Source organism: Amia ocellicauda, chromosome 4 (assembly GCF_036373705.1).
Source record: "Amia ocellicauda isolate fAmiCal2 chromosome 4, fAmiCal2.hap1, whole genome shotgun sequence".
Taxonomy (NCBI): domain Eukaryota; kingdom Metazoa; phylum Chordata; class Actinopteri; order Amiiformes; family Amiidae; genus Amia; species Amia ocellicauda.
The window spans coordinates 30,186,411-30,202,242 of NC_089853.1; the positions used below are offsets into that span (position 1 = coordinate 30,186,411).

At 36.4% G+C, this 15,832-nt stretch overlaps 1 protein-coding gene across 2 annotated transcripts; it reads right to left on the reverse strand.

Annotated features, from left to right (window-relative positions):
- Positions 1-1,210: 1,210 nt before the first annotated feature.
- On the reverse strand, positions 1,211-11,676 carry isl2a (ISL LIM homeobox 2a). 2 transcript variants are annotated; one of them, XR_010816570.1, is made up of 7 exons: positions 11,404-11,548; positions 10,572-10,761; positions 9,573-9,835; positions 6,698-6,984; positions 5,874-6,041; positions 3,586-4,225; positions 1,211-1,986 (listed from the first exon to the last, which is right to left on the reverse strand). XR_010816570.1 is itself a non-coding variant. In XM_066701841.1 (6 exons), the coding sequence occupies exons 1-6, from the start codon at positions 11,459-11,461 to the stop codon at positions 4,109-4,111; spliced, it is 1,083 nt and encodes a 360-aa protein (XP_066557938.1). In that variant the 5' UTR covers positions 11,462-11,676; the 3' UTR covers positions 3,505-4,108. The 2 variants fall into 2 exon arrangements, 1 of the variants encoding a protein (XP_066557938.1); XM_066701841.1 differs by lacking the exon at positions 1,211-1,986 and having other exon boundaries at positions 3,505-4,225; positions 11,404-11,676.
- Positions 11,677-15,832: the final 4,156 nt, after the last annotated feature.

The window sequence follows — 15,832 nt, forward strand, 5'->3', positions numbered from 1 at the left end:
ACTGCCGTTCATGCAGTCATGGCAAAGCACCGTGTTTCTTTTATTATTATTATTATTATTATTATTATTATTATTATTATGCATTCTGAGGCTGTTAAACAAAATGACTAAATGACGAATGGATTATATTTTGTTTGTTTAATCTTTTCATTTGTAATATATTGACTCCAGTTACAATATTATTTAATGGGGGGGGTAGTCACACCACCCATGTACATTTCTTCCAATTACAGCAGCCCCTATAGTATTATATATATATATATATATATATATATATACGATGTTTTAACACACTAAAGAGACTGAGGACAACAGATGTATTATTAAATTTAACACGGGAACCTTGTTGAAATATTAGGAAAAGTATGAAGTATGGGATATCGGATGTCGGAATATCGGGAGAAATACATTCACCGTTTTATATCCAGTACCAACGTAAAATGAATAAATTAATGTACATAAAATGATTTTTTTTCTTAAAAACAACCCTAAATATTCTAATAGTTAAGGATCTCCAATAATATGAATACTAATAATAAATATGTTATACAGCCTACGGTTATTTATCACTATATATATATATATATATATATATATATATATATATACTTTTTATTCACGTAGATCTATCCCATTTAAACGGGCTGCCTGAAATCAGCTGGTATGTGTTATATCAGTTATACATAATTGATGTTAGTTAGTTGGCGGCAGTCCAGATATGATTTACGGTGCAGTGTTTTATTTTGAAGTGTGAAGGTGCGAAAGGGGGTGAAGGTTGCTTGACTTTACACTTAAAACACATCTTGAAAACGACGCAGGTAGGACATAATTTATGTGTTAAAATCAACGAATTGGGAGATTTTTTTAACCAAACTGTAATATTTGTTAATTTATAAAAAATGTTTTGTTTTACTTTGTTTTTTAAAAAATACCATTTTCACGCTTTGATGCGAGGAAAGATTATGGCTGAAATAAAACCATTTCTACAAAAAAGTTGATTTAATAGTAATTGGGAAAATGAGATAAATTGTTACAAAATCGCATTTATACTGCATATGGAGCAGAATGGGATTAGGTCATGGTTGCCTTTCCACGTCGGCACGATTTGTGTTTTAATATTATATCACAGTACCGGAGTATTTTGTAAGACCTTGATACAGCTGGACTGCAGCAGGCATTACTCCGCTGTGATCTGGCCTGGCCAGTCCAGCGCTGTTTAACTTGCTTTTCATTAGTCTGGGTCTCTTTCTTATCTCAAACTCCCTGCCTTGTTTTCTACAACATTCCTGAAAGCCCACAGAAATGCACCAATCATCTACCTTCATCGCCTTTATTTCCGATTCCAATTACACTGAATAGGGTGGCAAATTAGCCTATAGCATTAAAATGTTTTCTGCACGATTGTGACGAATATCATACAAAATAACAATATTCTACACAACAACAACAACAACAGAATTAGGTTGCATGAGTATATCTCACTTTACGTGTTGTTTTATTTATTATAATTATTTATAGTGAATTATTGAGAATACACCCGATAATTTGTCATGATAACCACTGAAATAAATACATAAATGAATGATGTGTATGTTAGTATTGCCAATTGAGGGGCGCCGTATATTATTCAGGTATTTTTTAAATACAATGTTACACATTTAGAATAGGGGGTGTTTATTCTGCAGTATTACTCCATGCATCAATAATGACTGGGTTACAGTGACAATTCAACATTTTGTTCAGTGATGAATGAAACGCTCAGTCTTCGATTTCCATCTATGCCCCGGAGTCTTCAGGTAACTCTGTTATTTCCTGCGATCACAAAGCCGATCTTCAGAAACAAATTGTTGAAGTTGAAAATGTCAATCCAGGCTGACCTGGGCACTTCGTGTCCAGCGGCGATTCCCACCCCGGATTGTGAGTGGAAAGAAAATAAACTGAGGATTTAGTGGCTCTGGGAGGCGGACTCCCCTTCTGTGCTGCCTCCTGTGAAAGAAAGAAGTGGGTTTGTTGTGGCTTCATTCAATGTATCGTTTGCAGGTGATGCCAAGCACAGATAAGAAGCCGCCGATCCTTGTCCTCTGTCTAGACTTGTGACTTAACAAGTGAAACTGGCTCGATCACATCAAAAATCCACTGAGGAGGGAAATTACCAAGTGACCCCCAGCCCCACCCCCATCTATCCTGCTGCAGCTTCACTGCATCACTCCGGCACGTTAAGGGTGAGCAACATACAGAGATTATCAGTTTTGAAAGTTTTTGGGTCACTGTGGTTTTATTGGGTTGATTTGAAGCAGCCTCAGTTCAAGGCATCGCATGTGTTCAGCTTTAAGCAGCGGAGCTGGATTTTAAGTAATTATGAATCTGGTGTTTTCTACAGCCCGAAAACTACTGCGTCCCCTCTTTTAAATGCTTTATCAGAAATGGTTTATCTTTAAACTTCCATATTGCATAATATTGAAACACAATTTCACCTTTAATGATATGCTTTCGTTCATTCTCTTCATATAATAATAATAATAATAATAATAATAATAATAATAATAATAATAATTATTATTATTATTATTATTATTATTATTATTATTATAGGAAGCATATAGTTTGTGAATGGAGGGGATAGACCTAACGACTTCATTTAACTGGACTGGTTTTATCCAGTACTCGGAATGTTTTCTCAAATCCACCTTTTATTTATTTATATTGAGCAGATATGATTAGTTTGATATATATATATATATAGTTTACAATCATTTGCAGACTATTATTTGAATTGACTAATTTAGGTTATACTTGTAATACCCTTTTAGACATATTCACATGCATGGTGTTGTTGTTTGTGTAAATAGATTTAAAAGGTCAATTAATTCTCCCTACCCTTAAGCAAAGTATGGTAATTGGGGCCGTATTGAATTTGCTGGAAATGTTCTTGAATGCACAGAATTATTACCCAATAAAGCGCTGACATGATATTTCGTGTAATCATTTTGTGAACAACCTATTCTTTGTAATGATTGTTATTTTAACTTGCAATTGAATGGAAAAATCGTTAGACTGCAGCTAATGTTTTCAAGTGGGCCTGACTAGCAAACTCACTCACAGGGAATAGGGTTAAAGATTATATGCCAAAAGGCGGCGCAGAGGGAATCGAAAACGTTATATTATGGTATTTAAAACAATGATCAATATAATAAAATAATTGCACCTTGTAGGCCGTAAGAATTGCGTGTGGAAGAAATGAAACCAGACATCACAAAACAAGAGAAAGCTTTCAATGTGTTTCAAAATTAGGCGGCGAGTCTAAAGATTAATGAACTTAGTCCCTCAACGGCGGGTGGTGGCGGACTGCTAATAAATTCATGTCCAGATCAATTAATCAATTAATCAATTTAGTAAGATGGTTGTCACTCTTCAATTACATTTAGAAAACATAACAGTGTTCCGTTTGTGTGGAATGAAGTGTTTTTACAAGATGCTGGACACAAAGTTTCTCAGACATAAAAGCAGCATTTACATGGTTTTATTAAGATCAAATATGATTCCCTGTATGAACGGTTGTTCCGACAATAAATAACAATAACTTACTTTTTGTTCGTTAGAGGCTCAAACAATCTGTCCTCCGTCCATTAGGATAAAATATTTTACAAGAGTTTGTTTATGTCATCTCCGGCAATCATGCGCATTAAGACAAACACGGTCAAAAGGGGGTTCTGGAGTCGATAACGAAAAATGGAAGAAAAAAAATCTCATGTTGATGAAACAAGACACAATGATCATCATGATGGAAAAAGTTCTAGGTTCAGGAAGACTGGTTATATATCCTTCAAGAGTTCTGCTTTCTGGAGGAAAGGACTCAAACGGACTCAGCCCAAGTCGAGGACACCGTTGTTGGTCAACCAATGCCCCCATGATGCGTAGCGGGTGGTAAGTCTTGAATATTGGTCTTAGTTTTCCAGGAGGATGTCCAATAATTCAATATCTTCCAAGTCACCTCTTCCCCCTCTTAAAAAAATACTAGATGTCGTTGCTGATGCTGTGATGAACTAGTCTGTTCTCATGCAGGGTAGCGGGGTCATGCTGGGTCCGGGACCTGTGGCTGGTGCTGGCCTCACGTCTCCACTGGGCTCGGTACCATGCTGTTCGGGGTGTCGGGCAACTGCGACGATAAAGACGTCACGTCACTGCCGGAAGAATTGCCCAGGGATCCGGATTCAGAAAAGGACACCTGCGATGACAGAGACACGTGTTTATCCCTCAGGTAAATAAATACGCACAATTCAGTACAAAGACACGTCTATTATAAAGTGCATCTTATTATTAGTCTCTAATAAGAGAAAGAAACTGTACATTCACAGGTTATTTCAAACGATGATGAACTATACTTTTAAAATGTATTTTCATAACCATTAATATTGTTATCTAACAATGAGGATGATAATAGAGATAATAAATTATGACCTCAGTTTAGCTGAATTGTTACACTTACATTTATAACAGAAATGTCGATTTCTATTGGAAATACAGTTTAATATCTGCTATTCATCTTTGTATAGTCTGTATATATTGGTGTGGTCGGCATAAGACCGATCCTCGTCACACGCACAACTGCTTCCCACTGTTTTATATAATTATTCTTCTAATACCCTTTTAATAATAAAAACATAATTATAATTGCATTTAAAAGGAGTGAACTGGGTATATACATTCTGTCGAACTGAGGGGAGGGAGAACAGGCGCTCAATTGCTAACAGGCACAACTCTAAAGATGTCCTAATGCTCTGATCCAGAATTGAGATCTGATCGGCAACAAGGCGACATGAAACTAAAACTGTCAATAAAACCTCAGACAGATATTGTGTCACTTTTGTTGTCGCTGGAACCATTTTCTCAATTCTGCATATTTTCTCAAACATTTGCAACACATGACCTTCGTGTCCGCGAAATAATAGGATATGCGTGGATGTTTTGTTTATGCTATTTTATTTTTATGTATTCTAGTTTGTTTCCCACAGGGACAGAATAGCTCCAGAATATATATATATATATATATTTCTTTCCAGCCTGCAGACGCTGTTGATCCAAATTCAGTTTTGGAGGAAGATCATATTTGCTCTCACAGAACCGAGCTGAAAGACAACCATGGGGATGGATGGACAATATTCAAAATTTCAACCTCATTTGACCCCGACTATCATTGTCTGGGAAACTATTTCCTATTATCTATGTGAGAGCCTTACACAGCTGACCCTGCAGAGAACTGAGAAATTAGTATGTATAGTGTATCTAGAGTAACGGTATATATATATATATATATATATATATATATATATATATACATACATACATGATTGTTCTGACCACGTCTAGATTTTTAAAATAAACACTTTCCTGCGGGCAATCTTGATACTGTTGCATTTTGAGTGATTACACTTTTTCCATGTTCAAGTTCAGATCCGTTTTTGAATAATGTAGAGGGTCGTCATGTTATTATCACCATAACTGGTAAAAAGAAGCAATTATTTATCAAATTGCATATATATATATATATATATATATATATATATATATATATATATAATATAATGTTCCAGTATGGTAGTGCCTTGTACGCTCTAACTGCGCTGTTGAGAATGAACATACGAGGTACAATATATACTGCGAGAAACATATGGCTGATTTAAAAAGCCAAACCAAAAAAAATCAAAAAAGCAGTGTGCTCTCTCCCAAAGCTTGTTAAAGTAAGTCGGTTGTGCTAACGAATAGTAGCGGCTCGTTAGGCAGGCAGCGGTGCTGATGGACGCGTGTGTGGAGGCCAGCACACCAGCTGCGGGGAGAGGAGGAGCAGTCTGTAACACGCATTGTTCCTCTCTTACCAGCTGTTGGAAGGCAGGTTGGTCCAGGTCACTCTGCAGAGCGAACTCACTCAAGGCTTTCCAGGGCGGCTGGTAGCTCTGCACCTCCACTGGGTTGCCCTGCACCGCGCTGTCGTGCCGGATGGGGCTCCCCGCCACCAGCGGCGTGCCCGTGAGTCCCTGCAGACTCTGGTGGAGAAACGCACAGACAAACTGATACATAACAGCAACCCCGAGGTTTTTCTCTCAAACGTTGCTAAATAAATCCATATATGCAACAATAATACAGTTTTAGATCATATTTTGTATGGCCCATTTAAATCTGTATTGGAGCTAAACCCTGATTTAGGTCACACTTTATGGGGCCTGCAAACCTGACGTGTGCTCATTTTGCTTAAATGTGTTTTTACTTCTCGGGTTTATGGTTATGGTTTGGTAATGTTAATACATTCGTTTCTGTGCGTACTGCTATCGACATATAGGTTTAAATATAATATGTGCATTATAACAACTCTCACACACAGAGACACACACACCTGCAACAATGGCAGTCACTGCACAAAAGCGTTGAAAATCCAATGTATAGGCATTCAACAATAATGCTGGGGAGACCTTTCTCTGAACAAATAGTCGATTCCTCTTAACAGCCAAATATGTTGCAGTATAGCCTTCTACAGTAGCCTGCTCTAGTAGTAGCTTTCCCTATTATAATAATTCATATAAACTGCTATAATAAGAAGAAGAATTAGAGGAAGAGTGCCCCTCTCTAGAGGTTTATGCAATACAGGGCTCAAGCACAGCTCTTTATGACAATACTAGGTTTGCGCATTTGTGGAGGTGCTTACAGTTTTATCATTGTGCTGCTGCTGCTGGAGCTGCTTCATGAGGATTGACCTCTTCTTGTCTTTGCAGCGCTTGTTCTGGAACCAGACCCGGATGACCCGCGGGCTGAGGCCGGTCATCTCGACGAGCTGCTCCTTCATGAGCGCGTCGGGCCGCGGGTTGGCGTTGTAGCAGGTCCGCAGCGTGTGCAGCTGCTTCTCGTTCAGCACCGTGCGCACGCGCGTCGTCTTCTCCGCCTGCTTGTGCGCGTGGGCCCGCAGGGGGGGCTGGCGCGCGGACACCGGCTCCGCTGCAAACGCGCACCGTTAGAGCCCGTGCGCACTCGCCGGTAATAACCGCACAACAATCACACCTCAGCGTCACGGCAGCATTTCTCTTACATCAAATCCCTGCACAGCCTATTAGGAATTCAAAACTTTTTTTTTTTTTTTTAGGAATTAACACATATTCGGAATTAGTACATCCATGTAGCTTATTTCCGATACATTTATAATACTTTTCTAAACTGATTCCAGACGTGATTAAATAGTCAGGCAAAAGGCATTCATACAGTGAAAGAGTATGGGATTCATTGAGATAATACGCTCTCCTTCATGCTTTTCAAAGCAGATTATTTTTTATCATAAATACAATCTAATACAAAGCATACTCCTGCATACCCAAACGTTACCTTACACAACATTTGCTCTCACACCAGGCCTAGGCTGCAGCACATTCAATGAGCTTCATTCATTTTTCATTTTATTTACAAATGTAGTGTCACACTATTACCTATACCACTCTCGAATTACACATTGTATATTCATATTCCACATCTGGTATGTAGTTAAATTATTATTATTATTTATTATTATTATTACATTGAAAAATACGTATTTTAATTTTTAATTTTTGTGAATTGCATATTTCTGCAATAATCATTAACATCTTCCAAAGTTAAAGAAAATGTTTTTTATATTTATATGGCTTGTTAAACAAAAAATACGCATCTGTAGCAATCCAATATTTTCAGTGACGCCAACATCAAGTAAACTTTACACTATAATATATATATATATATATATATATATATATATATATATATATAGCAGTACGTAGGTGCAGTCTGACGAAAACACACTCGTTAAGAGCTACGCGCTGCACATAAGAACCGAGACAGTGGTACGAGTTTGATGCGGGTTTATGTATATAAATAGGGTTTTAGTGTTATAAAAGAGGACAATCCCTGAGGTTAATCACAAATCTTAAAATGAGTTTAGTGCAGGCAGATCCTATACAGAGGTATTTGCATACCCTGAAATAATTATTTTGAATCATAAAGGTTTATTTAACATTATAATACAGAAATTGCAAGAATTGTGTCGATCAAAACAGCAGATATTTCCCGAAGAATGTGTTCTTTGAGCAAAGGGGCATGTATAAATCCGATATGTTTATGAAAGCGTAATGGCATTGAATGCACTAAAACAGATCAGCATGCCAATACAAAACAGTAAAACAACGCCAAACATCCTGCGAGACACAAAGTCGATGTTGCCTCATAGGCATACATGCAGCTCGCCTGCACACATGGGGGTCTGCTTTTTCACCACAGGCAAAGCACGTCCTACATCAACACAACATTAGTTACATATTGAACACAAGCGATGGTTTTAACAGCTTCCTATTAGCTGTGTAAACAAGACACATTGGAGCTCATTATCTAAGACAACAGCCCCTTCTACGCAGACTTTCGTTTTGCAGAATTATAAATCCCTTGAACTTGGACAATTGTGCATGGGCTCCACACGCCTGTCTTACCAAGGAAGAAGGAAGTCGAAAATGATCGCAATTTTACTGTTTGTTACCAAGAAGAAATGACACTGCACAGGCCTTTCGGTTTCCAAAGCGTATTTAAATTATATTAAATAATGCTATCTACTAACGTTTATTTTCTGGTATAGGCCTACTTTTTGAATTTGCACATTATATCTGCTGAAGAAATATCTGTAGATCGAGACACTATACAAACCAATAAAATCAAAAAGGCAAATGCTCTCTAATCAGTCATTAGAACTATATGATGAATAGGCACAATAATAATAATAATAATAATAATAATAATAATAATAATAATAATAATAATAATAAATAAGACTGACGATTGTATGTACTTGGGCTGTCAAAGGGTATCAACTTGAAATATATTTATTTAACTACGCCGACCGGAAAATACATGAAAGTACTGCTACATGTTTTATGTTGCCTGATTTTGAGGAATTGCGTCAAAATGATTGTGTATATTTTAACTCTCCGAAACTAACTTGCAGGGAATTATAATTTGAGCAATTTAATGCTCCAAAATAGTATCCTGTTTTTAAAAAGAAATTGCCCTTCTTATCCCGGTCAGTAGTGTTTTATTTAATCGACACAAGAGGACCACGACGATGATCATGCATAGTGATTTTACAGACATCCGCCTTTGTATGTGTGTACAAAAAATATAATAAAAATATTTTTCTGCAAAAGATTTCACATCAATTGGCCCTCAATAAATTATACCCACAAATAATAATAATAATAATAATAATAATAATAATAATAATAATAATAATAATAACTACAAAACAGTTGTTGATTTTTTTTTTAATAGCTACACAGGAAACGGATTGATATTATATCTGTCTCTCTCTCTCTCTCTCTCTCTCTCTCTCTCTCTCTCACACACACACACACACAGGCCTATAGGCTATAAATAGGGTACATATTGATATATCCACCTTTTGTTTATAATAATAATACAAATGACAACAATTATTATTATTATTATTATGATGATGAAAAGATGGACATATGAATTGAGTATGCTTTTTTAAATATGTAATAGCGTCGGCTCACCTGCCATGTGTAGGGATCTGCTGGAGTGGATGTGTCCCGGGCTGATGGGGCTTCCCGCGGAGCCCCGCTCCAGGAGCAGGCTGTGGTCCGCCCGGCACAGCAGCTCCTCGTCCCGCAGAGAGAACTCGTCCCCGGGCAGGAGCTGCCTGCTGCACACCGAGCACCTGAAGCACTCGATGTGATAGACGCTGTCCCGGGCCCGCATCACCAGGTCGCTGCTGCTGAAGCCAACGTTGCATTTAGCACATTTAATACCGAACAATCTGCGGGGAAAGCAAGAAAGAAAGGTCCTGTTTTCATTATAATCCAGCTCAGTGATCTCGCCCTGCTGTGGGCCACAGACACGGGCTCACTTTGATTGCATGCATTTTATGAGGCCAACATGAAATCTTCAGTGCCCTGACAAAATATGAAGAAGCCAGATGTATGAAATGTTTCACTTCAACATATTGTAAGATTATCTTTACAGGCTGTGCACTAAACCTTGGGATATACAATTTGTGCTCGGTTAACATGCACATATAGTTCACATTTCTAAAACAACTTGAAACAATTTGTGGTTTTCGTGTTTGTAATCCTTAAATTGTCCACGTTTACATGTAAAGTCGTTTAGATATTTAAAGTGATAATGCACTTAAAAAGTAGGTAGACTTTTCAAGGCTTAGCAATTAGTTTAAATGTCAAATGTTGGACTTACAAATAAATAATAAGTATGTTCTGTGCTTATGAGAATTAAACAGCCATTTCAGGAGTCATTTTACTAAGATGCAAGCAGTCCTGTTCTTCAGCTGGTATTTTATTATTAGGACTATTTTGGACATGCGGTTAGAGATGTTTCAACAATATAATGTATGCAAGGATAATGTGTGACAGTACATTGTGCCATTGAATATATTTACATAGACGTATCTGTGCATCGATATACATATCGTTTCTGTGGTTATATTATATGATGTTAGATCACTCCGCAAAGTTGTTGTTTATTGTATTAACTCCTACCTTACGTAATCTCTTTTGCAGTATGTTTTGCCGTCCCGGACGAAGCAAGTGCAGTTCTCGTCCAGATACTGACTGCACTCTGCGCACTTCAAACAGGCAGCATGCCACTCCAAATCCGGGGACACTCTCAGTATGTACTGGTCATGTATCTGACTCCCACAGCCTACACACATAGCGATTCCGGACTTCTCTGTCGAGAGCAGGTAAAAATGTCACTATTTCAATAGCCTTTTAATCTGCTGAGCTCCTAGCATTGTCGGTCAGCCCGTAACAAATGTAGCTGCATGTGGATATCATGTGCATCAGGTTATCTCGGTGAACTGTTCTTTAGGAAGCAACAATGTTGACATGCACATCCTAAGCATACACCACGTCTCAACGTCCCTGGTGCGCATCCGATCTCTACACTAGATTACAGAGGACGTGGACAACCTTTATTTAGTAGGATGCAAACCGCACTAGTGTCAGAAAGAAAAAGACATCACATTCACAAAGTCATTATCTACACTGTAGCTACTGCAAACAAACAAACGAAAAGATAATAATCAAATTAAAAGGACACGAAAACACCTATCCCGATCAGAACATGAGACCAAATCGTTTCACTTAAGCAAACCCATTCACTGGAAAAGAACTGCTAAACGTGCAACCCGAACAATCACATATGTGTCTGAACTAGCTTTTGGAGGAATAATATCGCAGGGTATCGTCAGTGCTGATCGAGTGTGCGCCACAAGAATGCTACAGAGTACTGACAGTCATGAGAACAATAAAGTGCATTTGTCAGAAACAGTAACAGAACGAGGTTTGCCAAACTCAGCATTGGACTTACTTTTGGAATGATCCCCCATATCACCCAAGAAAGAAGAGTTGAAAATAATATCCACCATACAGGAAGGATGAAGGAGAGTGCAATAAATGCAGAAATGAAGTGGAAGGCTGCCTGCCCAGTCCCTAGCTGGCTGATAACTTCTATCCTCAGACTGGAGTGAGGGGAAGAGTCTGCAATGTCCCCCACGCAGCGTGACGTCAGGCGCACACTTGGACCCGGGCGCGTCAGCAGGGGGCAAGAGGGAGACCTGCGGAGTGATTGGCGAGGAGAGGACAATGGATCAAATGCGCTCGGTTCAAGAGAGCCTACTTTTCAAAAGGTCGTGCGGACATACCTACTGATGTTTCACAGAATCATGCCAAGGCAATTTGTATTATTATTATTATTATTATTATTATTATTATTATTATTAGTCTTGTTTGTTTGTTTGGTTTGTAAACTCGTTACTTGATAGTGTTATTTAAAAATAATATTTTAGATTGATCTAGTAATCTGTTTTAATGATAAAATATGTCTCTTTTAATCAGCTGAAGAGCACAATTAACACTTTTAATTAACACCGAAACAGTACCCCAATCAGTGGACATTCTTTGCCTCATCATTAGGCTAAATTATTACATTATGTAGCGTTTGTATTGTATTTGTTGTACAATTGTATAATATTATAAGATTCGTATTCCGAAGTAAAATACATTACTTGTGTTTCTGTCTCAACGTACAGTTTGTGTCAAATGCACCTTGCAAAAACTGGAATAACATTAGAATTAGTGTATATAACACATATTACCAATGTTATATTCATGACGCTTGAATGTAGACAAAATGTGAACATGTAGACAAAAAAGACAATGCCATGATGAAACCAATTGTATTGGGTATTGAAACGTTCTCACAATTCTTTTCATCGTCTAATGATCTATATCTGTTCGAAAGGAGCGACCTCTACTGGACATATTTACAATTGCACACTGTATTCATTTGTGAAATAGGCTCTACATTTTCCTTGTCCTCTGTCCATTCTTCACATGCTAATGTCTAGTCGTACATGAAGAAGTATAACCTAAGCCAAACACACATACAAACACAAACACAACAGACACAGTTACAACACTGACATAACGTTTCCTTCAAAGCACCTTTATTTTCTCTTGTATCATCTTAGTCTCTAACCCTAGGCTATTCTTTGACTACCATGTGAACGTATCGTCTTCGCTGTTATCACTGTTATTTTGACCTACAAAGTCTGAAACATATTTCTATAAATATGTTTTATAGTCTAATATAATTTTATAGTCTTATATTTTAAATTAACAAAAGCTATTAAATGATTAGCTATTACATTAGCTAAATTATCAAAAGCTATTCCAATACAACATTATGAATTATTTTACGAATTGTAATAGTAGATTGAAGTTATTACAATGTGGCTACATTATTTGCCAAATTGGGATGTACACAAAAAATAACCTAAGCATCCTCACACTGTATAATGTTGGTCTGGGAAAACCTTTTGATCTGGTCTCCATCTTAAACAATATATATGTCAATAACAAATAAGATATACATAATAAATATTTTAAATAAATATCTCTATTGGCTAATAACATCGGTACGTAGTTGCGCATTATAGAGCCTTAAGACAACAGTCTGACATGTCTTGGATAGTATTTTATTGGTAAATGAGATTTGACTTTAAGGGTATCAATTTATGATATGTAGTTTTTATATTTATTTCGATAAAAATGTGTACTCTAAAAACACAGTAACTCAACACTGACAAATAAAGTATAGGCTACATGAACTATGTTATTAATAAACACCGAACGAGTCGGAATAAGGAATTTTCCCAAATCAATTAATTGTCCTATAAAAATAAACGCCAGTCTTAAAATGTTTCTTAATTTTTCCACTTGCTGCCGGAAATTATTTCTGACGTCATTTTGGTGTGAGCTACCATGTCAGAACCATTTCAGTTGTGTTATTTTAATAATGATTTCTTGCAGGCGTTTTGTTCTAGGTCCGATTCACCCAGCCTCAGGCTGTTTGTTGCATTCATGTTTTTGTTTGTTCTTGTACATTATTTAGCAACTTGATAACTGAACATAAATACATTTCTGCTGTAGGTTATATGAGCTCATATTATAATAGTTACGATATATATATATATATATATTCGCCTATAGAATAGTTAAAATAGAGAGTATTGCCATACTAGCTTCTAAGATACATCGGAGGGAAAATAACAAGCATAAAATTGAGCAGCCATTAGATTGGTGCTTAATTCATGGTCTCTGAAGGTTGATATTTATCTACATTTTTGGTTGGTGTTAATTCTAGTGAAACTTAAAACAAATAAACAAATAAGATAAGATAAGATAACTTAAACTATTTCAGCTTTGAACGATCCTGGATGATTTGCATACGTGATAAACATACACCTTCTGCATAATAATGTGATACAAACTGATTTAAAATATGTTGTATGTTTGTATCCAGAAATAGCAGTAACAATGTTGCAGATTGCAGATTTTCCCTAACGCTTGTGGCATCTCTTCAAATTTCTACAAATAAACAATTCGTTGGAGTCCAAGTCTTATTGCGATATAAATATGTATTTTCAAAATAGACAACAAATAATATAAAATACGCCAGTAAGTGTTTTCGTTACATTGTTATATACATATTACATTCAATGTATCTGTTTTGTGTTAATATTAATAATTGCAAATTAAAATAAGTAGACATAGGCAAAGTCTAAATTATGTATGAAATAAATAATGAAAAATAGAGATTATTTCATAAAAAATAATGGTTACTAACCAAAAGTACTAGTATAATATACAGATGAGATTTGCGGTTCACAATACATAATGATACAACAAAGTATAAAACATGTAGCATTACTGTATGTTGTCCTATCTAAACAGGGTCATTCTCAATACCATCATTCTTATGTGACTTACATGCTAACTGAAACACATATTTTAAACAAACCACCAACAAACAAACAGTAGTGTGCAACAAAGATATCCAATGACGTTCCCAAGTTATGCCCCCTCAAAATATATTAGGCTAAATATGAATGATAATTATTTGGTATGCATATTTTACAAAATCGGATAGACATTCATAACAATTATGTGTATTTATTTTATGTTATGGTGTACTTAAAAAAACAACGACTAAGCATCCAGAACTCCTATGTCCCGTAAGTCAACTGTGTGCTGCCCCCCCCCCAGGGGCACAAGCCGTGACCCGGCTCTGAACCTCACCTCTGACATTGACCTTCACCCGAGACACAAATAACTTAAACTTACAATTAGAATTAGTGGGAATGTCGGCTTTCCAGGATTAGTTATTGGCCAATTCTGATAAAGTAATTGAAACCATTTGCTGAACCCTACTTAGATTCTCAGAACTGAGACATCAGACATCAGCGGCATTTTGTTATTTGTAGAAATCAGATAGGCTACTAACTGGTCACAGCTCTCAATTTTTATTGCTTAGGTTTAATTAAGTGAAATAACTATTCAAAATTTGCGACTTACAAATGCATTTCTTCTTCTTCTTCTTCTTCTTCTTCTTCTTCTTCTTCTTCTTCTTCTTCTTCTTCTTCTTCTTCTTCTTCTTCTTCTTCTTCTTCTTCTTCTTCTTCTTCTTCTTCTTCTTCTTCTTCTTCTTCTTCTTCTTCTTCTTCTTCTTCTTCTTCTTCTTCTTCTTCTTATTATAGAGGCATAAGATCATTACTGGACGTGTATTTTGGGTAGTTTTATCTGGCAGCATTTATTTAATTCACATTTTCATTGCAATTAAATAACATATGGCTACATAACGCATGGGATTTTGTGGTTGCCCGTTTATTAAAAAATCTTTGTGTTCACTCACCCAAAAATATGTGTGAATAGAAATAAAAAAATAAGCACTGCGCTTTTCATCCTTTTTTATGCATGCATGTGCTTTGTGTATCTGTCAGGGCACATTCCACTTGGATTAGGCTAATATTTGTAATGTGTAAATAGTTTAATCTATTTTCTCTCCCTCTGATGTTTTCAGTTGTATATTAAAGCACATAATTAAATAACGATGTATATAATCTATAATAATATAATCTCATACATTATAAAGGTAAAGATCCTATGCTGCTTCTTTGTTTATTTTTTAAGTTCAGATAAAAAGGGGGTATAATGCCTATGCAAATAATTAGATACTTTCCTCATACCGAAAGAATAGTGTTTGCAGTCGTATGTCATGTCTTTTGAATAGTTCTCACTGATAACTACTCAAAAGACATGGCATACAACTCAGTTACCCTCAAAACTTCCCGGCAATTCGGAACATGCTTTTAAAATTGTCAGAGAGAACTGGGAAGCCCGTCACTTCTGCAAAATGCTTTATGGACTACATACAGTAATGCAAAAATAACATATCG

Bases quoted from the DNA above. Each gene is read 5' to 3' on its own strand.
- isl2a (XM_066701841.1), bottom strand. From the start codon at position 11,461: ATGGTGGATATTATTTTCAACTCTTCTTTCTTGGGTGATATGGGGGAT. The intron at 9,836-10,571 runs GTAGGAGTTAAT...CTTTCCCCGCAG, and splicing joins TGCAAAAGAGATTACGTAAG to ATTGTTCGGTATTAAATGTG. The intron at 6,042-6,697 runs GTAAGCACCTCC...TTTCTCCACCAG, and splicing joins AGCAGCACAATGATAAAACT to AGTCTGCAGGGACTCACGGG.